Source organism: Scaptodrosophila lebanonensis, unplaced genomic scaffold, assembly GCF_003285725.1.
Source record: "Scaptodrosophila lebanonensis strain 11010-0011.00,11010-0021.00 unplaced genomic scaffold, SlebRS2 tig00000024-arrow-pilon, whole genome shotgun sequence".
NCBI classification, from domain to species: Eukaryota; Metazoa; Arthropoda; class Insecta; order Diptera; family Drosophilidae; genus Scaptodrosophila; species Scaptodrosophila lebanonensis.
The window spans coordinates 14,539,859-14,566,491 of NW_022060538.1; the positions used below are offsets into that span (position 1 = coordinate 14,539,859).

A 26,633-nucleotide genomic window follows, 5' to 3' on the forward strand; every position below is an offset into this window, starting at 1 on the left:
CAAACAGATTTTTAATAGTCAAATAGAATGGACGATTCAATATAAAATTGGAGCTTATCAATTGGGCTTTAAATGGAAATCGTTGTTTTTAGAGTTCGTGTTATAACTATTTGCTTGGACGAACTGTTTTACAAGACGAGTATATACTGTACTATGAATACAAGTCCAAATAACATAGCTAATAGGGACTTTTTAATCGAATTCCATGAAATACTATTGAGGGTAATATATGCATAAAATTTATTAAAGTTATTTTTGCACATCAGGTGAGGATTGCCTCCATTTAGAGTTCCGCGTATTCAAAATTCGTGCAGTGTAAAAACCATATTTTTCATAACCTCTGATCTGCTGGCGTTAGGTAGTCTAACAAGGCTTCTCTTCAATTGGTTGCTCCTAAAATTAAGACCGGTCCAACGCTGCAGAATAGAGTCTTGCGAACTATTATTGGATGCGACTGGTACGTCCGGGGTTTCACGATCTGAATCTGGAAACCGTAGACGAACAAATCAACCGCCATACCAGTCGCTACAGGCAAGTGGCTGATTTGTTAGCTTAAGTTATTTTTACGCTATATATTATTTTTATGTATACTAGATTTGTTGGCTAGTTAGATATTTCTTTTAATTGTTAAATAGTTTTGTTATGGCCAATATTGCCGGCCGATTCCTTGCTTTAAATGAAAAATAAAAATAAATAAAATTTTGTTCAAAATTAAATTCATTATTCATCTACATCTACATCGCTGATGAAAGTTTTCTCTTCTTTATTTTTCCTATAATCAATATAATAGTTACTTGCCCTGTAAAAGTATAAACAAAATATAACAATTTCATTCATTATTTATTATAACAGAATTGTATTAAATCGTATACTACATTATTTTACAATTAATTAGTGAATTGCATTCATGCCGGTGGGTTCGCTGGTCATTGAGCTGCAGCCGACTGTGGCTACAAATTCGGATTAAACATCCTGTGAGAGGATTTGGGTGTCAAGCGAGCTTTATACAAGTATGATGTTTTGCAATAATTTCTCTGATTTTTGGATGAAATGATAAAACATGTTCAATTAATTTTCATAATCAATGGCATGATGTCAAAAATAAATGTAATCCAAAACAATTACCAATTCTGCCAAATCTTGAGTACTTTACGATAACGGCCAGATGCAGTAAATCCACAATTTTACGCTCTTTAATTGATCAACACTTAAGTATTGGCATTTACTGCCCAGCCCATAAAACCCAAGCACACACAATACCTTTAATGAATACACAACCCAAAGCGACAGGCAAACACACATAGACACAAACACTCACACACACACACACACACACATGACGTATACGCAATTTCAACCCTCCCTGAAGCGTCGCAATTTGTTATCATTGATAAGTGTGCTGAACAAACAGGGTGTTCCCCGAAAGCAAGCCCAGTCCCTATGGCTACATACAAGTATAGTAGCAGAGCACCCTATTTGACAGCACTTTTGTGCGTGGGTGTATGTATAAACGAGTATGTAGTATAGCAGTACATGGCGTTGGACTTCGTTGTGTGTACATGTGAAATATCCTTACGTATACGCAATGTAGTCTGCGTGCTGTGCTGCTGGTAACGGAATTGGCGACGACGCAGACGACGAGGACGCCGAGGACGACGAGGACGAGAACGGTTCGTCATTTAGCGATATTTGTCTCAGTTGCATCCGAACGCTTCAGCAGTAAACGTTATCGAAAGTGGCAACGCACAAATCTGGGTAAGGAACAAAGGAAGCAGAAAAAGTGTAAAGAAAACTAATTAAAATCAAACAAAAACGAGGTGCAATTATCGCTAAAGCTCGCATAAAAGCAATTCGAACATCAGAAAACAAAGAAATTACCTGAGTAACATTAGAAGGCCAAACCCTTTTGGCACACTGGGACAGTTGTTGGTTCGTGGGTGCGACGACAATTAAGCCAATTGTGGTCATAAAAAGCAGTTCCCGACTTAAAGACGTGTCAGAACCTGTTACTTTTCACCATTTTCATTTGAAAATATTAGCGAAAAGTCAAATTTCTTGCCAAATTGAATGCGTTATATAAGTCTGTGAAAATTTTTCACACTCCCAATTTGCATGTATACCGAAAACCCATTTATGTATCTATAACCCAGACGCAGCACCAGCTACAAAGATGCGGAGTCTGCGTTCTGCGCACCAAGCGCGCCGACAGCTGAGCGGAGGCGGCGATGCTTAAAGCTCAGCTGTCCTTTATTTTGTGATTGCCGATGGCACTGACCTAAACTCATTTTGGGGGCAAGACTCACAGGCTGCGCACAGATTTGCGCACGCAACCACTTGTTGATTAAGTCAGACATTCCTACACATACGAGTATATATATACTTGTATATTGTATATGGTGTACAGACATGCTAATTTCATGATACGCCATTTCTATGAATGACTCGAACAACTGTTGCACGCAAGCTAGCGAAACACATTCCTAATGTACACGATAGGCATATACGAGTACACACACACACACACACACACAAATAATTAATCATACGCACACACACACGTATTTAGTATCCATCGAGTTCTCACTAGTAATATTGACAGATTTGCAAACAAACTACTTAGTATAAGTAGCGTTTTATTCCGTAGATTCTGCAGCAATTAGCGATTAACGCATGCCCTATCGCCATACTAGAGTGAAGATTTTCCTTTGAACCTTAACGGTGGAGACAACCAGCTGCCCAATTGATTACACTTCTTTTTGCATCATAAATTTAATTTCCCACCTCCTCTCAATACAAATTTATCTCGCCCTCTTCAAAGCGTTTCCACTCAGCCACCTTTCAGAGGAAATCTCCCCTAACAGGGCTATAGGCAGGGAAATGACTGCCGAATATATCTTTTAAACTCTTCAAGAATTCATGCAATATTTGTTTTATTTTCCATTTATTTAAGTACACCTAATTCTTTTTTTCACGGTAGATTGGTTCCAGAAAAAGTCGTGTAAAAAACCGCGTAAAAAATTCATTAATCATATGTTATTCTAAATCGTGCTAAATTTTTAATTTTCAAACCGTGAAAAAAAACAGAATTTGGTGTAATTAATTTTTGGTTTCAACGTATTTACAATTTAATAATTTGTTTAATCTAATTACATTTCATATATTTTGCCCTTTATCGGTTAGGACTACATTGCTGGCCGGAACGCAACAAAAAAAAAAGACAGATAGAGAGATATGTTACAATCAAAATTTTTGTTTTCTTTTTTCTATGTTTAATATAAGCCTTAAATCCGTGCATACAGGTTTAGCACCTTAACAGTACATGTTTACAATTATAAGAATAGCCTAACCTCGAGCACTTCCTCGAGAGGGTTAATAATCAAGTGGTGGCTTATGGTTATCTAATTGTTTTGGAAAATCCTAATCATTTTAGGCTTCGCAAAAGTCAGGCAGGAAGCAGTCCTCTTGCAAGCAAACTGCGGTGCCTGTCAAGTAGATATAGTAACGGGCTACTGAGCAAGCATTTATTTAACAAACTCAACTTTGCAGGCCGATTCCCTGTTTCAACAGTAAAACATAAATAAATAAATTTGCTAGTTCTTTAAATCCAGACGTGAATATCCGAAATACGGTAGTACTCCTTAATTAGGGACCTCATGTAAACACAAGATAAATATAATTGATTTGATTTGAATACTTCCGTTCTTTTCAAGTGTACAAAGGTCGGCTTCATCTTGTAGCTTCGACCACCGCCACCAGCATGGTGACCAACAATGCCACAAACAATAACAATTTGCAAAATAACAACAACAGCAACACAGCGAATAACAACAACGACGACTTTGACATTGACCAGGATGATGGCTTACAGGACTTGGGCTTGCCCGTGTCCGTGCAGACGTTCCTGTGGCGCCAAATCGCCCCGTTCATAAGACCCAAGCTGGGCAAACTGCATGAGGCGAGCTGCATGGTAAGTGGAACCGAATCGGTTGTTTGCCAACAAGTCGAACATAAATCACAAAATGCCGTGACATTATGGAGCGTGGGTAGACGAAATGTGCCTGCATCTACTTAAAACGAGCATATCCTGAGCATTGTAAATAATCGCAGGGCACGGAAACGTCGAGGGCCCTAACAACTCCAAGGATATCAAATATAACTTGTGCTGTAAATAAACGCTATGCGTGTTTGTTGTAAGGATGTGGAATTTCCATATTTAAATTGGCACAGCGACCATTTAAATGCATTTATTACTAAATGTCTTCTTCTGTCTTATTATTTAACTTTGACAAAATTCACGAAAATTTAAACGTGAAAAAAGAAAGATGAATCTTTAACTTTGGTGTTCAATGTTCTCTAAACGTTTTCCATTCCTTTTGCATTTTACTTTCTATTTTTTTGAATTACTCTTACACTAACCGAACACGCTCCACCACAAAAACAATGCATTTGTACTCGTACTCGTATGTGTCCAAAAATGCTAAATGCTTTTAACAATCGTCAAAAAAAAAACACACGCAAACAACAACAACAAAACCACAACAATAACTGTACAAATTCAAATTGTAAAATCTTTCGCAATTTGTCAATCTCAATGTAGTTTTGTCAACATGCACCGGGACACCATGTAAGTTATAAATGTTTATGTACCGTCAGTTCAAATAAGTAGTTATGTACATACTATAATAATCGAATGATACATCTTCACGCTTTTATTTCCCATTTATTTTAAGTTTCTTTGCGTTTTTTCATTTACTTTTTTTAATCTTAAAATTAAAGCTTCTTTCTGTAAATGCCATGCCTATGCCTAAGTTTTAATTATCGATGTAGCTGTTAGCTGTTTAACATTAATTTTGCGGTAACAGTATTTAAAAAATTAGAGAAACATTTCTTAAACCTACGAGTATCAGATTTTCTAAACGAATAGTAAATTTTCTCCCCAATAATTATACAGGAGTCGAAAGAGGCTTGCAAGGTCAGTAATGCGATACTAGTTATGATGCGTTTCATTTGATTTTTTACCAACTATTTGTACACACATTACAATCCCGTGCTTGCAGTCCTTCGAGAAGGTGCTCGTGCAAAACATACAATTCGGCCTGTCGCCGCCGCTAACTAAAGCGCTGGGCGCAATACCGCGCTGGCGTCTGCTTCAGGGCGCGTTGCCTCATGTCATGCACGCGTGCGCCGCTCTGCTGCACAATCGAGTCAAGGATATGCAGGCTATAGGTCCGGTGGAAACCAAATTGCTCTATACCATGCAATGGATCCTCCTTTATGCAGCCGAAGAATGTGCCGATGACGAAGGTGGTGTGGACTTGGGTCTGGCCGAGGCAGCTGAACAGAAAGCCAAGTCCATGGATCAGTACTTGTTCTCGATCCCCACCATTACAGTAAGCATGGGTCTCGATTATTCTTGAGTCATTTTCTCAGTGGAGATTCGCTTGCAGTTGTTTGTTTATCTCTTTGCTCCCATTATACACCATTTGAAAGAGTCCGATTTTCAAAATTTCCGCTTGGAAAATGGTATTAAGCTTTGGCAGGGCATGTGGGACAATCGTGCCCCTGGCGCTCCCTGCTTCACTGCCCCCGTCAAGCCCAAAGCACGCAATTTGCTCTGCGCACCCACACCCAAGGGCTCTACAGATGTTTTTCCCGCACGCAAGCAATCTCTGAATGCCGATATAATGTCCCCCAAAGCGGACTCACCACAAAGTATTGTCTCCGACTATACCAAACAGGATGAGGAGGTATTGTATTATTTTGTTACTGTTTCCATCTCCCCTTTTAAACTTGCCTTTTAAGGGCTCTTGGGTATCTTCGCCGAAGGAATTCGCCTTTCCCGAAACCATACCAGAGGAGGTGTCCAGCGTGGAAGACGAGCGTGTTGTCATCTTTCGGCTTCCCTCGGTACCACACCTTATGGATAATTCCTTTTTTACGGTATGAGCCCCTAAGGTAGCACCTCCCTTGAGCTTCCATTCTAGATACTCTTGCTTTTCTCAGGCTGATGCCAGTTTATTGCAGCAACAACAGTCGCAGAGTCGTCGTGGCAGTCGCCAGTCCGTGCACTCAGGCACCAAGGAGAAGGTGCCCTCCACCAAATTCGAGTTCGATCAACAGGAATTGATGCGAGGTGCTTCGATGAAAGAAAGGCGTAGCGCATCAATGGAGAAAGAGTCGGAATCGGAGAAGTCAGAAAGTGTAAAGGCAGATGTTTCAGCGGCCACGTTTCTGGATGTGGCCGTCCTACGATGTCTGTTCATTTCACACTGGCAGGAAGAGGGCATTTTCTGGAGTCTGCAGTACATATATAATCGGTGACACTACTTCAATGATATTCAAATTCTATATAATTTGTCTAATATGCTAATATTCTTCAAAAATATAGTCTCAGCGAAATTGGCGAAGATGCGGCTATTACTCTAAATCAGCCGCGCAAGCGTTCGAACTCTCTGCCTATACCACAAATAGAGATTTCACTTTACCAGGGTCCGGGCAGCAATAGTCGCGATAGCCCCGGAAGCTCTGTCGTAAAGGACTATATTGAAATACCAGAACCTACAGTGACGACTTGCGCAGTTGGTAAGTTGAAAAGCTACAAAAAAAAGGGCATTTTTTAAAAATTGTTCCCCTTACAGAGGAAACTATCAGTCCTAGTTCAGAGCGTCGCGGCAGCGAAAAAAAGAAGCGCGTCAAAATGGCTGACCTACGCGCTTTTGTCGAGACGAAAATGTTTTCAAAGTCGGAGAAGAATTTGGAAAAAGTAGGGCTTGAAACAAACTCTGCCAATGGCAAGCCAGCACTGCAACATGCAGTAAGCCAAAAGCTAACTCTAACTTTAAAAACCCAAAAACATGTTAGCACGCGTTCCTTGTTATGTGTTTTGATATGTTCCATATTTAGCTTCATGTTCCACATACTGTTCATCGTTTATACAGCTTGTTTGGCGTTTTTCAAAGTTAATTGTTATCTTGAACTGTATCTATCTAGCGACTCAGTACTAAACACTATTTGACCTTTTTCCAAAGGAATATCATCGCAGCCTCGACACAGGAGAGAAAAAGCTTTCCCGTTCCGCCTCTATGATAACTCGTGAGCCAGCCAGCAATCTCATTAAGGGCAAGTCCATGCCGAGTCTAAGGTAATTTAATACCCCTGTTAACCCCTTTAAGAATTATACAAAAATGCAAATTTGAATTTGGCCCACTTGGACACCAAAAACGCAACAAACATACCAAGACACATTAGCAGATCGCTATATCCTATACTACTATACTACACCAATTCAATTTCCATATAACTTTCTCTAAGACTCTCTAATATTATAAATACACTGTATGTATTACCTACTCTCTCTTATATACTAAATAACCAGCTGTCTGCTCGATAGCGGGTGAGTTTCGATCTACAGCTGCCTTGTCTTTTAGCTTTTGTACTACCAGCACAAACTCTACACACTCTTTATCTCTCTTACAACCTATTAAGATCCTATCAGACAAATGATTATATGCCAACAACACACTGATATGGAGACAATGACACTGAAGACTTGTTCCCCGTTTATAATATAATATTTTACGCAAGATCGTTCAGAATTTTAGACCCTCCCTTTTGGTTATATTAAATTATTATACGTATAGTATGTATATATTGAACATTCAATCGCTTTCATTGCAATATATAAAAATTTAATCATATCTATAAATCGAAAGCTTGAACTATTGCACCCAATCTCACTCTTCCCTCCAATTTTGCTTGCTCCCTTTGCATTCTCGTTGCTTGTATTCCACATTCCCCCGCAAACCTTTAAAAGATGCTACTTATTCAGCCCGTGGGTTAACCATGGGTTACATTTGTAAGCCTTTGTTCCTTCACCGTCACACGCTGTTTTTTACTAATGCCACACATGTTGTTTGCACATTTGGTTCAACATGTAAGATTTTACAGATACGTGGAGCCGCCAAAGGCAGTGCGTCCAACACCGATAGTATGTCCACGCTCCACAGCATTTTATCCGCGCAACCCCATCATAACAGTGACGGAGCACACACCCACGCCCTCGCCGGATTACATGAAGAGACAGGTTATGCCCCTTATATGATATCAAGATGATCACAACTGATGCATTCCATTCTCTTCTACAGGGCTCCATTGACTCGCAGCTAGACGCACTGAGCAATGGCGGCAGCATAGCTGGTCTTGGAGGCGGCGGTGGTAATGGCAGTGCCGGAGGAAGCACCACCACACGCTATCGGGGACAAATGCTCCGCTCTCACACGGACTCCCACATCGATTACACAGGCGTGGATGAGTCTGAGGCGCCAGGCTCGTCTTTTTACATAACACGTGATGGCGGAATCGATTATGAAATTGTTCTGCTGGCTATAAGCAACGTATTTAAGCGAGATCCCTCTCAAGTGTGCTCGCTGCGTGTCCTGGAGGCTGGGCTAAACATTTGCGAGCTGCTTATCGAAATGGGAGTTTTGAAACTAGGCGAGCATGCGCATGAGATTTCCATGGGCATAACGCGTAGAGCGCTGCAAGTTCTGGGCTGTCCACATGGATGTAATGATGGTGAGGATTCCCAATCGCTGGATAAGTCCATGAATCCAAATAAGTTTTGATCATTTTCGACAGGTGTGCGTGGTCCGCCCGCCGACTTTTTGCGCAATCAATGCCAGAAGATTCTATCGCGGATGCTACGCCAGGCCAACCAGCGTACCAAGCGTTATCTACAGGAGATGGTGAAGACTTCCCCGCTCCTAGAACTCGTCGACTACTTTCATGCATTTCTTGCATTCTGTGTCGATCCCAGTTCATTGCTTTCGCCCCTAAGTGAGTTGCCGTCGATAGCACGTAGTACAATGTTTGCAGTTGTCTCTTAGCCGAGGCCAATTATAGGTGTCCAACTTTAGGTGCACAAATCCCAATTAATAATGCATTTTGAGTTTTGTTTTAGTTTACCTTTCGATTGGCCCTCTTTTGTTGCAGCATGGCAGAGGCATCTGCTTCGGGGTACCATTGGTGCCCCATTTTCTGCATTTAGTTGGACCTGCATTTCAATGTATTTGTAATATGTATTAATGCATGCGATGATTTTTTGGCTAATGATTTTGAGTTGTCTGGTCTTGTGTTGCTCCTCCTTACTCTACCTGTCACCACCAAATACGTTGTATATATGTATGTATATAATGATGCAATAGCTCATAAACGTCAGAGTGGATATAAAAATGTTAACACCGATCTTGGCGGTGTACCAGGTCAGGGCGGCTATTCGACAAATTTTAGTGGCGGCATGAGCGGCGGTGCCGAGGCTCAAGTTGTTGGTGCCGTGTTCAAGCAGCTGGTCAGTCGTTTTGTGGATGCCTCCAAAGATCTGAAGTCGCCAGAGAATATAGCACTGTATGGCGATATACGCCAGTTGGTCACATATGTGAAAGGAGCCCATGGCGGACCATTTCGTCTGGTGGCATTGAGTGGCATATTGGCAGTTACGCCCCGCCCGCACAAGAAAGGACCGGCAGCCCAGACCACAAGGGTTATAAGGTAAGTAGTATATGAAGATATATGTACGAGTATTTTACAAAATATTCTCTCCCTATTCAGACACATTCCCCAGGCCAATGTAGTGCAGAATATTCAGAACGAAGACAATCGCTCGCAGCGGCGCCTTTTACTCAAGAAACGCAGCACCTCTTCTGCCTGCGCCGTAGTGAGTCCAGAGCCTAAGTCTATGAGCCGCTACTTATTTTAGTTATTTTGCAGAGTCTACTGGAGACCGAACCATGCGATGATCACTATAAGACCAGCCAATCACCGCTCAGTAATTTTCGTCGTCGAACCACTGGTGTGCGACCAACGTTGACACCACGTCATAGCGAGCGCGCCCTTCTCTCCGATTCTACGTCCAGCTCGGAGCGCAATTCGTTGGGACGGCTCAGCGGCTTGGTGCGCTGGTTTCGCGGGGCGCCCAAAGAGGCGTCATCCATTGACCTAGAGATAGGCTCACTGAACCCTGAGATATCATCCACTTTTATGCGGCATGCTTCGCTAAAAGTGCAGCGGGGTCGTTCCAGCGATGGCATTGGACGCTCCATTCAGCGCGCCAAGCGACGTGTAGAGCGACGACTGAACCGTTTCGGCGGCATTGTGAAGGGCAAGAAGAAGGTGGGCGGTATCGAAGAGACGGCTGATTACAGCCGGCGCAGCTCATCGGACATGTGCGATGGGCCGCGGGAATCGGAGGTGGTTATCCTAAAGGAACGTAAGCTCATACCCATCGAACCAGTGCGAGTGGGAATGCTTCGTTTGTCTTTTCTTCTGGAAACCTGTGCACCAGGCTCTTTTCCCGATCCTCAGCTTATTGCGGCAGTGCTAGATCTGGTAATTACGGTCTAGCCCATATCAACAATTCTTCTAGTAATATTTAACTCCATAGCCACAAGCCCCGCTGGTCACCCGAGCTACATATCTGCTAGAATGCGCTCACTTTGTGCACTTGTGCAACAAGGGCCAATGGCCTGCATGGATGAAGCAGAATGTGGGAGGGTATCGTGCGTCAGGCGCCAACATTAATCCCAATCAAATTAAACAGCACGCTAGCCAAACCAGCGCCAGGCGAACCCATATTTTGCAACGAGCCGCCGGCAAAATGTTTCATCAGTGGGCAGAGATGGTGGGCGCTCGTCTGGAGGAAATACTCTTCACCGAACGTCTGCAATATGAAGCTATCAATGCCAGTCTCACTGATCCCGAAAAACAGCGTGAACTTCTGCAGCAGGATGAAGAAGAGGATTTCCTGGATGAGTCATCTGTCAATCCACATGGCAACGACTGTCCACATGCCCTGAAACTTATTGCCTGTGTTTTGCTGTTTGAGATCACAGCGTTTTTGAGAGACACCTATATATTGCTGCCAAAAACTTCAAAACTTCTGCACAAGGAGAAGCCAGCACCCTGGGAGAAAGTCTATCGCGAAGCAAATCGGCGATGGTCCATGGCATTGAGCTCAATGGGACATTCACAGACCTCTGCGCAGAGCTTGCAGTCGATTGCGGCAGGCAATGATGGCGCTGGGGGGCAGACAGAGAGGAAGATTTCATTTGTACTCCATGAGCCGGACAACGAATCGGAGAACAGCAGCAACACTACTTTAACCAAGGAAGGCGAAGAGGGTAACATTTTGATATTGCTAACTTAGACCAACCAGAACTTATCTAATTAATTGTTACTATATATCTGATCAATATGAAGCCCGTAGACCTACAGCATCTGCAGTGCGCCCATTTCTGTTGCGACGCGGCACAGCTACAACAACTGGAGGGTCATTCAAACGACGCTCGCTCAAGCTGCGCCGCAACACAAAGGATGGAAAGGATATTGAAACAGATTGTATGTACACCTATTACTCCACCTAGTTGCAGTAACACTATTCTAAAATGTGCTTGTTTTCTTACTACAGTTACACGAGTTGATTCCATACAGTCCCGTCGCAAAGTTTCCTCCCTCTCAGACCGCAGTGATACATCGGAGCAGGGCATGGTCAGTGGGGGTGAAGAGTCCCCTGGTATACTCAGCGATGACCAACAACCCGAGTCCCCAACAGACTCGAATGAAACAGATGATACGGCCAAAAATATGCCCTGGTTAAAGGCCGTTATCGACTTAATCTCTAGCTACAACTACTATTGTCCCCATAAGGGCTATTGCCATCCATTTTGCTACAAGCGTCACATGAGAGCCTGCACGCGTCTTATAAAGGCGACCCGTAAGGTGAGTTTTGTTCTTACCTTCACTATAAGGAAATATATTTATTGCTGTGGCAGGTCTATGGAGAGGAATTTGGATTCACATTTGATGCCGATCATCCTACCGTTGAACCAACAGCTGTTAGTTCCGCCAAGTCGCACTCATCTCGACCACGTTCTACGCGTAAAGTTTCAGAACAAAGCTCGACGCAAACATCTCCGTCCAAGCGCAAGGATAGCTTGTCGCGCAAAGACCGGTAAGAAAATGGCAACAATTTAATCGTAAAGTTTTCAAATTGATAATTTCCTATAGCATAAGCGATGACCCTGACATCGAAATGGCTGAGAAATTAGCCAAAGCTTTTCGCCAGGAAAAGGAGAAGAAACTACTGGAGGAAACGCCTATTTTGAAATTTTTGCGTTTCCACATACGCAGTCTATTTCACTTTCCGTTGGCCACCATGTTAAAGGGAGCTGTTGTGCTTACCGAGGAAATGGTCATCGAGGCAATGCCAGCAGCATGGGAATTGTTATTGGAAACGAATCACGACACGGCTACATCAAGCGCAGCAGTGTTCCTAATGGGTTCGGTGAAAGCACAAAATTTCGCATTTGACATTATGCAACGCGCCCTGAAGCACAAGGACCCTGACATACGTATAGGGGCCATCCAACGTTACTTGGTGCTGTGGAAATGCCGGTTTCATGTCTGGCCACGTATGGAGGAGAATGCGCATGATGTGACCTTTAAAGTGCCCCCGGGAGGAATTGAATTTACGTTGCCGTCACCCAAAATCGGCATTGAGAGTCTGCCCGTTGTCGACCCCCCGTGGATGCCGGTGCAGCAAACGAAAGACATGGATGTTACTCTCAATCAGGACAGACATGTAAGTTGTGCAATGAAGTACGTGGGTCTTGAGCATAATTATATCACTTGCTTATCAGCGTTCCCTCGTAACTGCCACGAAGAGCCGGAAGATGCAGCAAACCGAGGCAATTCGCAATGCATTGCGTCAGCAGCGTGACAAGCAACGGGCCGAACGCCATAGCTTCCTTATTACCATGATACCGATTAGTCAACAAGCATCCCATGAACCGGGTATGGAGCATGAGGATCACGAAATCGAAGAAGATATTGATGGTACGCGCATGTCTTCGCATTTGCATCACGCACACTCCCTCTTCCCATCGGTTTTATGCTCCTCCGTAATGCAAATTGTCGGATGTCTGGACGATGCAGCCATTGGATCGGATGGAAATGCCGTCTATGAGGTTGCCTATCAGGTAATCTGGGTATGTTTAGTGGAGGAGTCCGCATTGTTTTTGCGCTATGTATTTGAGCGTTTGACGCGAGATCGCCAGGATCAAATGTTCAAGTTACTCCGCCATTTAATACGTTTTGTACCACGACTGCCGCAACAGGCAGCCTTTGCTCTCTACAACTCCATTATCGGCTACATTATGTTTTACGTGCGCTCCTCGAACGAACTGAAGCAAGAGGTAAGTTTTCACGCGCCCATCAATTGTGGATTAGTAGTAATCGGTATTTAACATTTAGCTCGTCGGCTCTGCTCTGTCGGTCCTCTGGATGGTTGTGCACTCTGTCCATGGCATTATGTTCAAAGACTTGAAGCAAATACTTCGAAAGGAACAGTGCGATGCTTCCATCCTGCTTACCGCCAATGTGCCCGCTGCAAAAAAGATTGTTGTTCATGGTCCAGCGGACGATGATTATAACATACCTTCCCAATTTCCTGTACAAGAGGACACCCTGTTCTGCCAGCTGCTGAAGGAAGCGCTGGATTATTATCCCATTGACGAGAAAAATATCTCCCACTACTGTCTGGTTGACTATAAGAGCAGTAAGATTCCTCAATTTAATATGTGTCATTAATTAAAACTATATCTCATCTCTGTTAGGCAAAATACTCAATCCCAACTGGTATATACGCGATTTGTATTTCTTTAAGCGTTCACAATATCCCGAAGTGCGATTAATGCTCATGCGTCCCGACGAATCCTTTTTGGCTCTGCAAAAGCAAGAGCTGACCAAAAAGTTTGTAGAAATCGGTAAAGTGCACTTGACATGGGCAATCTTGAAGAATGTTGATATGGTCGTTCAGCGGGTAGTGTTTCTGCATGAGGAGCTCATGAAGCTTCCATCCTTTCCACGGAAAGCACTTGAAGTGGATCTAGATTTGCACCACGGTGGAGAATATGGCAAGGTTCTACTTGGCCTGGACGTCCTACATAAGTTCATGTGGGTTCGCCTCATTGCCCGTATGTTCGAGGCTATGGCCGGAAATTTTGCCTACTCGGCAGATATCCAGCTTTTTTTGAATGTGCTCTCTGGCGCATCCATACTTCACGCCGAAGATTCGTGTATTATGCGTTATGTGATGGCTACGTTTATCAATGCCGCCTTCAACTTTAAGAATATTTTCTCCACAAAGGGGTATTTTATGATTATGCCCACCTTGCTTCAAGTCTATTCACTGCATCAGACGAATAAATTAATCACCACGACTATTGAGTATGCGGTAAAGCAGTTTTATTTGCTAAACCGTAAGCCTTTCATACTGCAAATGTTTGGATCGGTGTCAGCCATTTTGGATACAGATGAAGACGGCACCTATGGTGAAGCCCACAAGGTGCAATCTAGCTGTCTGTTCAATCTACTGCTTAGTCTAGAGGATCCCTCGCCAGATCCATTAAACATTGCCGAGCTGGTGAAGGAACCCAAGCCCTTGAAAGCAATTGACTTTTGCTACCACGATGAAGACGATGACGTCACTGTGCTGGATTGCATAACACTGTGCGTCATGGTCGTATCCTATTCGGCGGAAAGCACACGCGGATATCAAATGCTGGTAAGTAGATGCGATACACATATCTCTCTTATCTTCATGCCCCTTGCCGTTTCAGATCATCCTGGAGGCTATTCTGCCTTGCTACTTACAGCAGATTCAATCGCCTAGTTATATACCATTACAGGGCAAATCAGAACGAGATATTATACTACAGTTAGCAGTGGCCATACGTACAATGGTTCACAACTGCGAGGGTTTAGCAAAAAGCTACAACGGACCTTATCGAAACAGTCCCGAGCACAAGGGTTCCTCACAGCGCAACTGCAGCCGTGGCCCGCCTTGCTCCCCCGGGCTAGACTTTGAAGAAGAATCGCACACGAAATACGTCACCGACCCACGCACGAAGAATATGATGGACTCTGGCGAAGATTCTGAAATGATACGCACCGAGTATAGGCGGCCGCGTGATGTACTCCTCTCCGTGGTTGGTGATTTTCTGACCAAGTCAACCACTCGCCTGGTCGAGTTGTCCAAGAAGCTGCCCAGCGATACCAAACCCACCGAAGTATTAGATGCCAAGTGTCACATTCGACTGGCGGACATCGCCCACTCACTTCTAAAGGTGTCTCCGTATGATCCCGAATCTATGGCCTGTCGTGGACTACAACGCTATATGCAGTCTGTACTGCCACGTGCCGATTGGTCTAATGATACACTGCGCAATGCTTTGGTCACCATACTTCGTCGCATTGACAAGGTATTCCTTAAAATATCAAAGAAGCCCTCCATACGCCGCAACACAGATTGGGAAGCGGCAGCTGGATTACTTAAAGGCATACATGAGACCATCATTCGTCATCCGTACGTACTGCACTGGCAGCAAATGAAGACTTTAATTAGCACAGTGCAAAATCTGATTGTCAACGAACCGGGGTCCGGAATACCCGAAGGCGTTTCCAGCGCAGGGGCAGCACTCATGTCTCAGAATCCACCGGCCTTTTTCTGTTCAGCTGTGGTGCGTCTCGTGGCACTGCAAGTGGTCAGTCCCGTGGATTGCTTTTCGTTGGTTCAAATATGCGGCGGTAGCGCCGAATTTGCAACGCAGGAAAAGGCCGAGGGTTTTCTAATGCATCTGATCATGCCACTATGCTTGAAAGTCTGCTCGGGTCGCGGCGTCTCCGATGTGGGTGAACTGAAGATGACGGATGTGACATTTCTGCTAACAGCTGTGCTAAATGCTATGAGTCCACCAGCAGGTCGGACGGGCCAAGCAGTGTCGCAAATAAATCGTGTGACTGGAGACTTGCGGGCAGGATCTCTGACCTTTACGGGCAGTCGGGATGCTAAGCGTCCAGCTAGAATTTCGGGCTCACTATATCAAGCTGCGTTCTTGGCGCTACGTATTGTGTGCATTTGCTTTGAGAATCGTCTGTCTACCGAATGGCCGCGAATTGTAAGAGTAATGCGTGATCTGGGAAGGCGAAATGAGGCTGCTCCAGATCTCTGGAGTTTCATGGAGTTTGTTGTCACGCATCGCACACCTTTGTACATTGTACTGTTGCCCTTCATTTTGCACAAGGTAAGTGATAGAAAAGGGACTCCATTAACATGCAAATACACATACATATGTATGTATGTATATCCCCACAGATATCCCAGCCACCAATTGGTGATCATGAGCGGCACATGCAATTCATAATACGCGAGCGTCTGCGCGGCACACCGCCCCAGGGTGGAATAAAATCCAAAGGCGCTTTGCTACTGGAGCTGGCTCGCGAATTGCGGGATCTGCGCGACGAACTGGAGGAGAAGCGTTATGGTAATTATACGATTCTCTTACGGATCACTTACCATTTACCGCTTCTCATATAAAAGTTTCCACAGATCGGGAGAGCTCGGATCAAAAGAAGAGCGATACTCCAGCCGCCACAAGCGCCACGGATGCACACAAATCACAACAGCGACCGTCGCTGATTTCTATTTTCACTGGCACAACCACCGGTCAGGCCACACATTCTCATGTTTCGGCGGTGCCCATCGATTCACGCAGTGGCTCTGGGGGTATATGCACACCCAGCGACACATTGTCTCAGCAAACGCTACATCCGCCGAGGGAATCGGTATCTAGTAGCTCTACAGGACGCGATCCACACACAACAACCAGCGAAAGTCACAGTGGCGAAGCAGCCATTGGTTCGGCACCTACGTTAGTGGGCCAAGCGCCGTGCTGTGGGCCAACAACGTCTAGTCATGGAGCTAGCTCTGGTACCATAGCTTCAGCATTGCCTCCAGGCGTTGTGTCGCAACTCTCACATTCGCAGTCGCTGCAACAGGCGCCATTCAAGGCACAGCCGCCAAAGTTGCGTTTTGTATCATCCGTGGAATTCCGGCACTCTTCCGGCGAAACTTCAACTACCCCTCTATCACCTGAAAGTCCAGCAGAAGACAGTTCTGGTGATCATACGCGTTCGAGACTACAGCGCTCCAAGGCTGCTAGCCGCAAGACCTTTAGATTAAAGCGTAGCCGACTAACGCCTATAGAGCCGCCAAGTATCGTAAGTCGAAGCTACTAAAGAAAAATGTTATGCGACTCTACTAATCCGTTGATTCTTAGGTAACTTCGCTGTCTCAAGAGGAAAACCAGACAAAGGCCATTGGTGAAATATCTTGGGACTCGGTCTCGCAAACTTCCTCTACTTCAGGGTATCGCGACAACAATAGTTTGCAAGCAGGTCTTCTTTCGCCGGATGGCTCATTAGGTGGACTTACGCTGGGTCGCTCTCCATCACAGCACTCATTACTAATGGTCTTCGAAGGTCAGGATGAGGACACGCTTATTTAACAATCACAGAACGGCAACTGAAGCTACGAGCTTTAGGGCGAAGGCGGAGTAATCAATTCTAGCTAGCAAGCATGCGAGTGTCTTTTTATATTAAGTTGATAGTTGAAGATAAGTTTTTTGGACAACAAGTTAGCGTTATGTGCCCGATTTTATATTAACTCGTAGTATTATATGGTATTGTAATTAGGAATATTAAAAATAAAGCTTCGGTAGCCGTTCGAATCGTCGACGTATTTACTGGCAGCCTAGGAAATAGACGCAGATGTGGGATTTGTGGCTGAAATAGCTGCAGTCTTCATCTTGAGACGATTCTCTTTGACCATTTTGCGCCACTCTAGCCATTTGGCCAACTCCGGCTGTTCGCTATTTCCGCGCTGTTCTAGCTGCATGTAGTAGGCTTCGCGAAGTATCTTAAAGGCCTGAATACTATAGTATGGCTGTTGAGTGACTGGATCGAAATAGCGCGCGGGCAGGCGAGTGATGGGGCAAATGCCATTACTGCTTTTGGGTATTTGTTTTGGTCGGAATAACTTATTGAACATCTTGTCATTGAAGTCATTCTCAATGGTAATGAATGTGCGTTCACACTTGGAGGCGGGGTTATTGGGATCATGCGGCAACGTCGTACCGCGAGTAGGTTTCCGCATTACGGGCATTGTCAGCGAATGGTAACGTATTGTCGGGCCATTGAATGACCGTTTGGTTGGGCGCGTTTTCTTTTTCTCTAGTTCCATTTTCTGGAATTTTTCTATAAACGAAGATATTATAAAACTTAATATTTGAAGGATATCTATTACTATACACATACCGAGCGATTTGATATTCTCCTCCTCTGTTATTTTGGCCTCTTCGAGCAGCTCCTCTTGCGTGGGAATATAATCTTCCACACGCTTTACTTTTTTCTTACGCCTGCGAGCATCATCCAACTCTTTAAGACGTATTTTAGTAGCTTGTGTTTTGATGGCAGTCGATGTACGTATGGACTTTCGACCCGAGTCGAGCACTGTGAAACGAGGACGCACCTTGCGCTTAACTACACCCCCTCCGCCCCGCTTTTTGTGCAAAGCAGGCACGGCTTTTGTTTCTTTTTTGGCAGCCGGCTTTGTTTCCTGCGGGGTAGTGACATTTGAAATAATTAGTGTTTAGAAATGTGTTGTACATATTAAATAAAAAACCCACCTTGTATGCTTTGGTGTTGACACCACCGCGCTTGCGTTTTTTATCGGACACTTCTTCCTGATCTGATATGAGCTCATCGTTTTCATCTATACTAAAGTCTGAGTCCACAATGTCTTCCTCTTCGTCCTTTTGTCTGCGGAGAGCATATTATTTATTTATTCTAAAAAACATAAATGGCGCTACATACTCATATTCATTGTCTTCCTCTTCTTCATGGAAGCCGCCGTACGAGGTTTTGTAAAACTCGTCCTCCTCCTCTTCATCCAACAGTTTAGCTATTTTAGTGCCGGCATTGTTGCGTCTGGAGCGAGAGGCTGCCATGTTTTACAAATTTATTAATGGAATTGAATTATCCGAAACGCCGTACAATTTCGCAATGGTAAACAATTTTATTAACTCCAGTTCTTTCTGTAAACACCATTCACAGCGCAACGACAACATTCTGCAATAGCGCTGCCATATTATTAAAACTGGTTTATGATACAAAGCATTACAAAAATAAAAAAAACGATTAGCTGGCATATTTACATGAATAGCGCAGAATTCGTTGAGTAAAAATAAAAATGTGGTCCAATAAACTGGTATAGCATACCACTGGTATAGCCTATGACCGATAAGATCTTTTGTCGCGTTGGGACTTACTGGGACTGCAGGGCATCTCAAGTTCGGAATCGCCCAGCTTTTTATTAACCTGTAGAGCCGATCTGAATGCACTTTGGACTTTCTCTTCGCTCGCGTTTGCTTTAAACGGTGTTGTTTAGATTTTCTATTCATAGCGAACAACGGTTGAACTTTGGAGCTCAAAATGATCAACAATACAGGCAAACTTGCAGGACGCACACTATTCATTACCGGTGCCTCGCGAGGAATTGGAAAAGCTATTGCGTTAAAGGCTGCACGCGATGGAGCCAACATTGTGATTGCGGCTAAGACAGCAGAACCACATCCGAAGCTGCCGGGCACCATTTACACAGCCGCAGAAGAGATCGAGAAAGCGGGTGGTCGTGCTCATCCCTGCTTAGTTGATGTACGCGATGAGAAACAGGTGCGTAATGCTGTGCAGGAGGCAGTGGCCAAGTTCGGCGGCATCGACATACTAGTTAACAACGCCAGTGCCATCTCGTTGACCAACACCCCCGACACTGATTTGAAGCGCTACGACCTCATGCATAATATTAATACTCGCGGTACATTCCTAGTCTCGAAAGAATGCCTGCCTTACTTAGAGAAGAGCAACCATGCGCACATACTCAACATATCGCCACCGCTAAATATGCAGGCCAAGTGGTTTTCCCCCCACGTAGCTTATACGATGGCCAAATACGGCATGTCCATGTGCGTCCTTGGCATGGCCGAAGAGTTCCGTGATCGCGGAGTGGCCGTCAATGCACTCTGGCCTCGCACGGCTATACATACTGCTGCGATTGAAATGTTAACCGGTCCGGATAGTGCCACCTGGTCGCGTAAACCAGAGATTATGTCCGATGCTGCCTATGTTGTGTTGTGCAGGGAACCCAAACAGTTCACAGGACAATATTTTATTGATGATGAGGTGCTGGAGTCGGCGGGAATCAACGATCTCACCGATTATGCTTGTGTGCGTGAGAATGCTAATAACTTGATGGTAGACTTCTTCGTAGAGGCTAAAGGTGCTCCGGCTGAAGTGGGCACACTATCAAGCTCTACCGGCGGCAGTGCTGGAGAACCAGGCAAAATACCGCAACTATTTCGTAAAATCGAGTCTCTGTTGTCAGCGGAGATTGTAACGAAGACGCAAGCTGTATATCAGTTTAACATCAGTGGTGCGGAGCAGGGCACATGGTTTTTAGATTTGAAAAATGGCACCGGCGCCTGTGGAACGGGACAGCCACCGTCAGCACCGGATGCTACACTCAGCATGAACTCTCAAAATTTTTTTGATATGTTTTCTGGAAAACTTAAAGCAGCTCCAGCTTACATGTCAGGCAAGCTGAAGATAAGTGGAGACTTTCAAAAGGCTTTAAAATTGGAAAAGTTGATGAAGGCACTGAAATCCAAACTGTAGATCAATATACATACGTAGATGATATATATGCATTTTGCAAGACTTTAAATTAATAAAACGTAGTTATATCGGACGTTTTAAATATTAAGAAAATACGTGTTTTTAAAGTGTAATTGAATTTGTAATTAATAGGTAGTATTGAATGGATTGAACCATCCAAAGCTGAACAGTGCATCATTTAGCAGGTTGGTCGGTTTTTGTGTAAACCGATGTTGATCAGGGTGCTGCAGCATTTTGTGGATTAGTTTCAAAAAGTCTTAAAATTGTTTGCTAAAAGTTGTTCCCCTAAGTTTTTAAAAAAATAATTCGCGACCTGCAAATCTAAAAACAAAAATAAATTTAAGTATTTTCGCCAAGTAAACACGTCGTAACTGAAAATCGTTATCAAAATTTGTGAATATCGATAATACTCGTAGAGGAGTTGAGAAATCCAGTTCTTATTCCTAGAAACGAACAATTCGTACTCTTAAATCATTTATTTCGCTCAACCGTTTAGTTCATTCATAAAATTTATTTATTCTTCCGCTCTTCGACATATAATTTAATAATATATAATAATTTACTTTTTAACGAATTGCTGTTGAAAAGTGTAGGTAGGCAAGCTAACGCATTTAAATTGTAATAAAGAATATTTAAAGAACAAATTTAAATATGTATTTATACATGTACCTATTTTAAAACGTCAAATAATTACAGAAAAATGTTATTCAACAAGAAATGGGATACCATTTTTCCGTATCTTACCAATTAGATATTTATCTTTTTCACGAATTCCGTCTATCAACCCATTTCTGTTAATAACCGAAATAACTTTGTAGAGGAACTAAATCCAAAGAAATAGTTCTTCCGGTCATTGGAACTAGTTCTGGCCGTACCGACCCAGCTGTAATGCGTGGTGTTTACAACTAGTAAAATCCTCTAAAAATGTGTGTATATTTGTTAAGTTAGGTATTCATTGGTGCATTGACTAGATTTAGCATTAACTGGAGCCGATAGGCAACACAAAATTCACCATGTCATCGCCGACTTCAACTAACAAGGTACATCGTAATTATTTACATATGTATGTTGAATGATATGAGCAATTCGTTATTTTCGGCAGGGTGATCTCAAACGTATTATCAAATGCTTCTGCGGATGCACCGACATGACCGTGGAGGAAGTTCGCCGGATATACAGATTAGCAAACAGCGTTCGTGAAACTTTATTGGACTCGGAGGCGTCTAGACTGCTACGGCAATTTATGACATTACACCGATCGGGTGACAGAAGCGAAGCAGAACAGTACCTAGATATTTATGAAAAATGTTCTGAGTTCCTTAAAGAAGATCAACATACCTTTGCGCAAAACAATATCGAAGAATTGTGCGATTTGGGCTTGCCCTACGATCTTGAGCAGGATATGACTCGGCGTATGCTTAACGGTCAACAAACCGATATAAAACTGGGGCTCAACCGTATTCAGGGCAAATGCTGCAAGGAAATTGAGGTTAGCCAAAATTTCGATGATTTCAAAAAGGCTATTCTCAAAAAGCTAGCGCATTGATATTACACCACCGACATACAGGCATGTGATGCACTTGCTTAACAATTCTGTCCACGTACCACAACAAACCTCCTTTAAAAGCTTAAAGTGCCTTTGTAGCGCTTTCAAACATCACAACTTGTATATATAATATGTAGCAACGTTCAATATTCTAGATGTTCTGATTTTTCTTTTTTGCCACATTTGTAATTATATATTTTTAATAAGAACTTAATCGACGATCAGAACATACAGATAAGACATTTCCACTTCAGAAATAAAAAGTTTGCTTATCAAGAGAAGTCGTTGGAATTGTTTGCCTTCGATTTATTGAGTGTGCAAAATTAATGCTTTAAGTTTTTTTCCACGAGTAATACATTTCCATAGGCTTGTTTACCTAGAAATAAAAAAAGTTTAAAATATGGATGTGTATATTATAAAATATGTGAAATTGCACTTACCTTCCAGAATTTGTCATTGACTTGATGCAGTGTCTGGTTGCCATTGAGAATCACCAACTGCTGGGGCTGGGGAGCAATGTAGATGCAAAAGTTGAGCACACGACAAGCCTCTGGTAAATCGGAACCCAAATCTAGAGTGAGGCGCATTGCCAAGTATTTGCTCAGATGGTCTACCGTAGCATTTGCCGTGGTCTTTATGTAGCGTATGCAATTTTCCTTGAGTGCTTTTATGAGCAAATTTTCCGCAGACATCTCTGTGGGATGCGGCTTAAAAACCAGTTCAATTTCATCGTTAATGCCCAACTCTCCGTTGCCTTCGCCCTCAGTATCAATGTTGGAATCGCCCTCAGTGCGACAATCCATTTGAGAGTCCGACTCGGACTCCTCCGATCGTTCTGAGGTTAGTACCGACATTGCCCGTTTCGGTTTAGAGCTGCTTGAGTTTGAGGGCACCGGCGACGGTGTACTGCGCACCGATGGTGGATTGGAGGCATCGTCAATGTGCATACGAGTTGCCGATGTACTAGCTCCTGAAGTGCCAGCGGATGTTGCAGCTGCTGTTGAAGTGCTGGAATGCGCTGAAGTACCTGCCCCCGAGTGTCCTGGATCCCGATTGTCGCTCTCATTTCCATTGGTATTGCTATCATTAGAGCCGGTGTTGTGCCCATGCGTGGCATGGCCAGCACGGCTAACCCCAACGTTTACTCCACTACCACCACCATTGCCACCGCCACTCCCGTTTCCTTTGGTACGAAAGCGTTGTGGTCGATTTTGTGATTGCAACTTTATGCCTTCGTTGATGGAATTAACGAGGGCTTGCTGCGACTGTGTTTGATTGAATTTGGCCATGACCTTCTCTTGTATAGCCTCATACTCTTCGCGACTGGGATAGATCTTTGAGATGAGCAAGTCAAAGTTAGGATCTGCGCGCAGAGAGCGTTTGGAGACAAGTTTTTTCCGACAAGTCGGACATTCCTTGTTGCCTGAACGCAGAGCTGTAACAATACAATCGGAGCAGAAACGGTGCAAGCACTCTTTGGTTGTCATCGTCTGCAATAATTGATATCTTGATTAATATTTACTTTCCTATATGTATTATATCTATTGTTTACTTTCTTTAACATGTCCAGGCAAATGGGACACATTAGTTCGCTGTGCAAACTTCTCGGGGAGACGGCAATTTCGGTGCTATCTGTAATTATCTCTTGCGGCTTCCGCTGCAGTTCGTATAGGGATAAGTCCCATGTTTTGTTCTGTGCTGGTTCCAAAGAGGCCATTTTTGTAGCAACTAACGCAGTTTAGTTTTTATTTTTTCACAGTTTTCACTTTGGCACTCGAAATTGGTAGTAAACACAATGGTTGCATTAGTGTTATCGATAGCTTTTAGTATTGAGTACAAAAATACCAAGATGCTCTATCCACGGTGCTGCCAGACTAGGAAAGAGAGAAGTAGGCATCAACAACATTTAACGGAAATATTCCAGTGTATACTGATTCCGCTTTTTTGCCACTTGGCTTGAATATATTGACACAATTCCCCGAATTACTTTCATATTCTCTCCGTTAAGCATGAACCAATTTGACAATGCATCAACACCTTCTGAAATGGCAAGCCGTCAATCAAGCGCCCCGAAGAAATCAAATAAAAAGCCATATAAGGTTTAAATGCATTGCAAAAACTGCAACAACAGTTAAGTTGCATTTGTGAAGAATGTTTGGTTTTGTCTGTGTGTGGCCCAAAAGGCAAAGCATCCGCCATTAAAAGCACTTGACTTCTAATTCAATTAGACTTGGACCGTAGTTGACAATTACACGCTATTTTATCCAGACAAGACTTCACAGACATGCAACGACCTTTAACAGTAGCTTGCGACATTCCACTATCTCTAGTTCGCGTGTTCCAGTCTTTTCCCAGCCAAGCGTTTCCATTCCTTTTTTTTGTGTATTAAGGAACGACGATGAGGCAGTTCGTCAGTCACTCAACTTGTCGCTGTCACATTGACTGCGCATGCGCGCAAGTGACTTGGCAAAAAATAGAAAACAAGTCGCGGGCCAAGCGGTGGCGACGCATTTCAAACAAGCGGAGAAAACGTTTTCTGCACTTGCGAGATATTGCTAATATGCATTTGTCATATGACACGAATATCGCTGCCAGTGCTTCCAGGTTCAGGACCTCATTAGAGGCCGACTAATTAGCCGGTACCGGCAGACTGGGAGTGTCCCGATTTTCTATCCACAGTGCACATAGAAAATTGCTACATCACTCCAAGTACATAATTCCGATGCAATTTGCAAGTTATCGTGGAGAAGGCTAACGTTTCGTTCCTAGCTCAGCTTAGCCGTTTAGCCAAGCTCGACACCAGTTGAACTGTTGCTCCCACACATTGGCGTCCAAACACGACGCTAGCGGATCAGCAACTATCGCTGTCCTCAATACTGGTCAGCAAGGTACGCGCAGGTTCACGACCCAAATAGCTAGGGTTTATGTATCTCTCTAGTTGCTGTGCCTGCATCTCTGTGCCAGTGTATGTTTGTGTCTGTTGCTTCCTACTTTCTTGTGTTTGATGATTTCAGCACTTTTCAGCTGCATTTGCACTTTATTGACATTAATCATTTGCAGCAGCTTGTTAAAATTTGCAAGCACTTCGTGCGCATTCTCGAAAATCATTGACTGGGATGGAGAGAGATTTGGCTGCCATCGTTGGTAGTTGCATAGTTCCCTGGCATGTTTATGGCTTGTTCTTCTTCTTTATGGCGCGCAGACGTTTTCCTGCCACAACAAAGATTTTTCGTGTTTTTCTTTTTTGTTATGAAAGCGCTTTTGTGTGTGGCCCTCAGCTAAATCATTCATTGGAAGGCGGCCGGAAGGAAGTTCTGTCATCTTCCTTTTTTGAGCTTTGTTGTTTCATGTACGTATGTATGTATGTGTGTATGAAGCCTGCGCCATTTTGTTGTGTTTTATTTTCATGTCTGCAACTTGGGCGCCCCGTGGTGCTGTGGTCAAGTGAAAGTTTTTAGAACAAGAAAATTGCGTTGCCTAATTAAGCATAACAAGCAGTGAGAAGAACGATATCGGGGATTTTAAAGCTCCGCATGCTAGGCAACAATTTGATTGGCGCACCAAATTGCAACTTTGCGAACAGAGAGCAACAGCAACTAGCAGCCAACATGCCACTTAACCTCAAAATACTAGCCATGCCACCACTAGCATGGCAACGACTGGTGAGAATGATGGCGGGGGCGGTGGCGTAAGCGGCATTCTAGGCCAGTGCAACAACAACAAAAGCAACTGCAGCACGCACAGTTAGAATGTCAAAGTCAGTGGCCAGCGGCAAATAATGGCGGCACCCACAAGCCAACAACAAGTAAATACCTTGAACTGTTGTTTGTTCACACACATACATATATACATACATACATATGTACATACATTCACAGGACCGCTTGTTGTAGTTGTTGTTTTCAGCTACAATCTGCTAACTTGTCCAACTAACAACCGACAATAACAGCACACACACTTCAGTTACAGCAAAAACAACAGCAACAACAATTGAAATTGACAATAACAAGCAGCGGGCAGTGGCGGCGGGTTCAGCATCGGCAGCGATGTCCGCCCAATTTCCCAACCAAAACCGTTGCCCAGACCAGAACTGTGCATTGTGATTCTGAATCTGAAGTGGGTCTGCCTCCCATACTGAGACGACAACAACTGACCCAACTGGCTGGCTGGCTGGCTGACTGACTGACGTCCAGGCCGCACAATACAATTGAAGTTTTCAATTGCTTGTTGTCCAAATATGCACGGCACTCGCATACACGGACAAAAATCAAGCAAATTTAAATGTGGAACTCCAATAATCAATATTTTCCCTACACAAATCGTTCGATGGAAACTGTCTATCAATTTCTATAACAAAATTAAAAAGTCTCAGCATTTAACATTTTGGTTGTGAATACTGATTTTATATCTTTGTATCTAGATGGCAAACATTTTGGGTTACAAATAATTTCAAATGTGTTTAGTA

General features: G+C 43.6%; 5 protein-coding genes across 5 annotated transcripts; 3 read left to right on the plus strand and 2 right to left on the minus strand.

Annotated features, from left to right (window-relative positions):
• The first annotated feature begins 1,613 nt into the window (after positions 1–1,613).
• LOC115621178 (protein unc-80 homolog) lies at positions 1,614–17,428 on the plus strand. The gene is made up of 30 exons (XM_030514742.1): positions 1,614–1,755; positions 3,711–3,967; positions 4,598–4,624; positions 4,952–4,972; positions 5,058–5,390; positions 5,448–5,747; positions 5,803–5,940; positions 6,004–6,317; positions 6,389–6,582; positions 6,639–6,814; positions 7,029–7,141; positions 7,376–7,393; positions 7,948–8,083; positions 8,145–8,574; positions 8,638–8,835; positions 9,261–9,546; positions 9,607–9,709; positions 9,766–10,383; positions 10,439–11,174; positions 11,254–11,391; positions 11,462–11,772; positions 11,826–12,004; positions 12,061–12,634; positions 12,693–13,247; positions 13,306–13,609; positions 13,668–14,617; positions 14,673–16,136; positions 16,208–16,376; positions 16,433–17,112; positions 17,172–17,428. Exons 2-30 carry the CDS (start codon positions 3,758–3,760, stop codon positions 17,397–17,399), a joined length of 9,903 nt encoding a protein of 3,300 aa, XP_030370602.1. The 5' UTR covers positions 1,614–1,755; positions 3,711–3,757; the 3' UTR covers positions 17,400–17,428.
• An 80-nt stretch (positions 17,429–17,508) lies between these two features.
• LOC115621181 (vacuolar protein sorting-associated protein 72 homolog) lies at positions 17,509–18,963 on the minus strand. Its single transcript, XM_030514754.1, has 4 exons — positions 18,766–18,963; positions 18,579–18,711; positions 18,208–18,508; positions 17,509–18,147 (listed from the first exon to the last, which is right to left on the minus strand). The coding sequence occupies exons 1-4, from the start codon at positions 18,897–18,899 to the stop codon at positions 17,645–17,647; spliced, it is 1,071 nt and encodes a 356-aa protein (XP_030370614.1). The 5' UTR covers positions 18,900–18,963; the 3' UTR covers positions 17,509–17,644.
• Positions 18,964–19,199: 236 nt separating this feature from the next.
• LOC115620785 (hydroxysteroid dehydrogenase-like protein 2) lies at positions 19,200–20,983 on the plus strand. The gene has a single exon (XM_030514199.1). The coding sequence runs from the start codon at positions 19,384–19,386 to the stop codon at positions 20,620–20,622; it is 1,239 nt and encodes a 412-aa protein (XP_030370059.1). The 5' UTR covers positions 19,200–19,383; the 3' UTR covers positions 20,623–20,983.
• Positions 20,984–21,493: 510 nt separating this feature from the next.
• On the plus strand, positions 21,494–22,472 carry LOC115620656. Its single transcript, XM_030514006.1, has 2 exons — positions 21,494–21,662; positions 21,725–22,472. Exons 1-2 carry the CDS (start codon positions 21,636–21,638, stop codon positions 22,166–22,168), a joined length of 471 nt encoding a protein of 156 aa, XP_030369866.1. The 5' UTR covers positions 21,494–21,635; the 3' UTR covers positions 22,169–22,472.
• Positions 22,438–23,938, minus strand: LOC115620655 (E3 ubiquitin-protein ligase RING1). Its single transcript, XM_030514005.1, has 3 exons — positions 23,721–23,938; positions 22,609–23,658; positions 22,438–22,544 (listed from the first exon to the last, which is right to left on the minus strand). Exons 1-3 carry the CDS (start codon positions 23,883–23,885, stop codon positions 22,500–22,502), a joined length of 1,260 nt encoding a protein of 419 aa, XP_030369865.1. The 5' UTR covers positions 23,886–23,938; the 3' UTR covers positions 22,438–22,499.
• Between the last annotated feature and the right edge of the window lie 2,695 nt (positions 23,939–26,633).

Excerpts from the sequence above, each read along its gene's own strand:
- LOC115620785 (XM_030514199.1), top strand. The coding sequence starts at position 19,384 with ATGATCAACAATACAGGCAAACTTGCAGGACGCACACTATTCATTACC.
- LOC115620655 (XM_030514005.1), bottom strand. The coding sequence starts at position 23,885 with ATGGCCTCTTTGGAACCAGCACAGAACAAAACATGGGACTTATCCCTA. Across the intron at positions 23,659-23,720 it reads GCCTGGACATGTTAAAGAAA|ACGATGACAACCAAAGAGTG; the intron begins GTAAACAATAGA and ends CAATTATTGCAG. Across the intron at positions 22,545-22,608 it reads TCAATGACAAATTCTGGAAG|GTAAACAAGCCTATGGAAAT; the intron begins GTAAGTGCAATT and ends TTTTATTTCTAG.
- LOC115621181 (XM_030514754.1), bottom strand. The coding sequence starts at position 18,899 with ATGGCAGCCTCTCGCTCCAGACGCAACAATGCCGGCACTAAAATAGCT. Across the intron at positions 18,712-18,765 it reads GAGGAAGACAATGAATATGA|ACAAAAGGACGAAGAGGAAG; the intron begins GTATGTAGCGCC and ends TGCTCTCCGCAG. Across the intron at positions 18,148-18,207 it reads GGAGAATATCAAATCGCTCG|AAAAATTCCAGAAAATGGAA; the intron begins GTATGTGTATAG and ends CTTCGTTTATAG.
- LOC115621178 (XM_030514742.1), top strand. The coding sequence starts at position 3,758 with ATGGTGACCAACAATGCCACAAACAATAACAATTTGCAAAATAACAAC. Across the intron at positions 9,710-9,765 it reads GCACCTCTTCTGCCTGCGCC|AGTCTACTGGAGACCGAACC; the intron begins GTAGTGAGTCCA and ends GTTATTTTGCAG. Across the intron at positions 12,005-12,060 it reads AGCTTGTCGCGCAAAGACCG|CATAAGCGATGACCCTGACA; the intron begins GTAAGAAAATGG and ends AATTTCCTATAG.
- LOC115620656 (XM_030514006.1), top strand. The coding sequence starts at position 21,636 with ATGTCATCGCCGACTTCAACTAACAAG. Across the intron at positions 21,663-21,724 it reads CGCCGACTTCAACTAACAAG|GGTGATCTCAAACGTATTAT; the intron begins GTACATCGTAAT and ends TATTTTCGGCAG.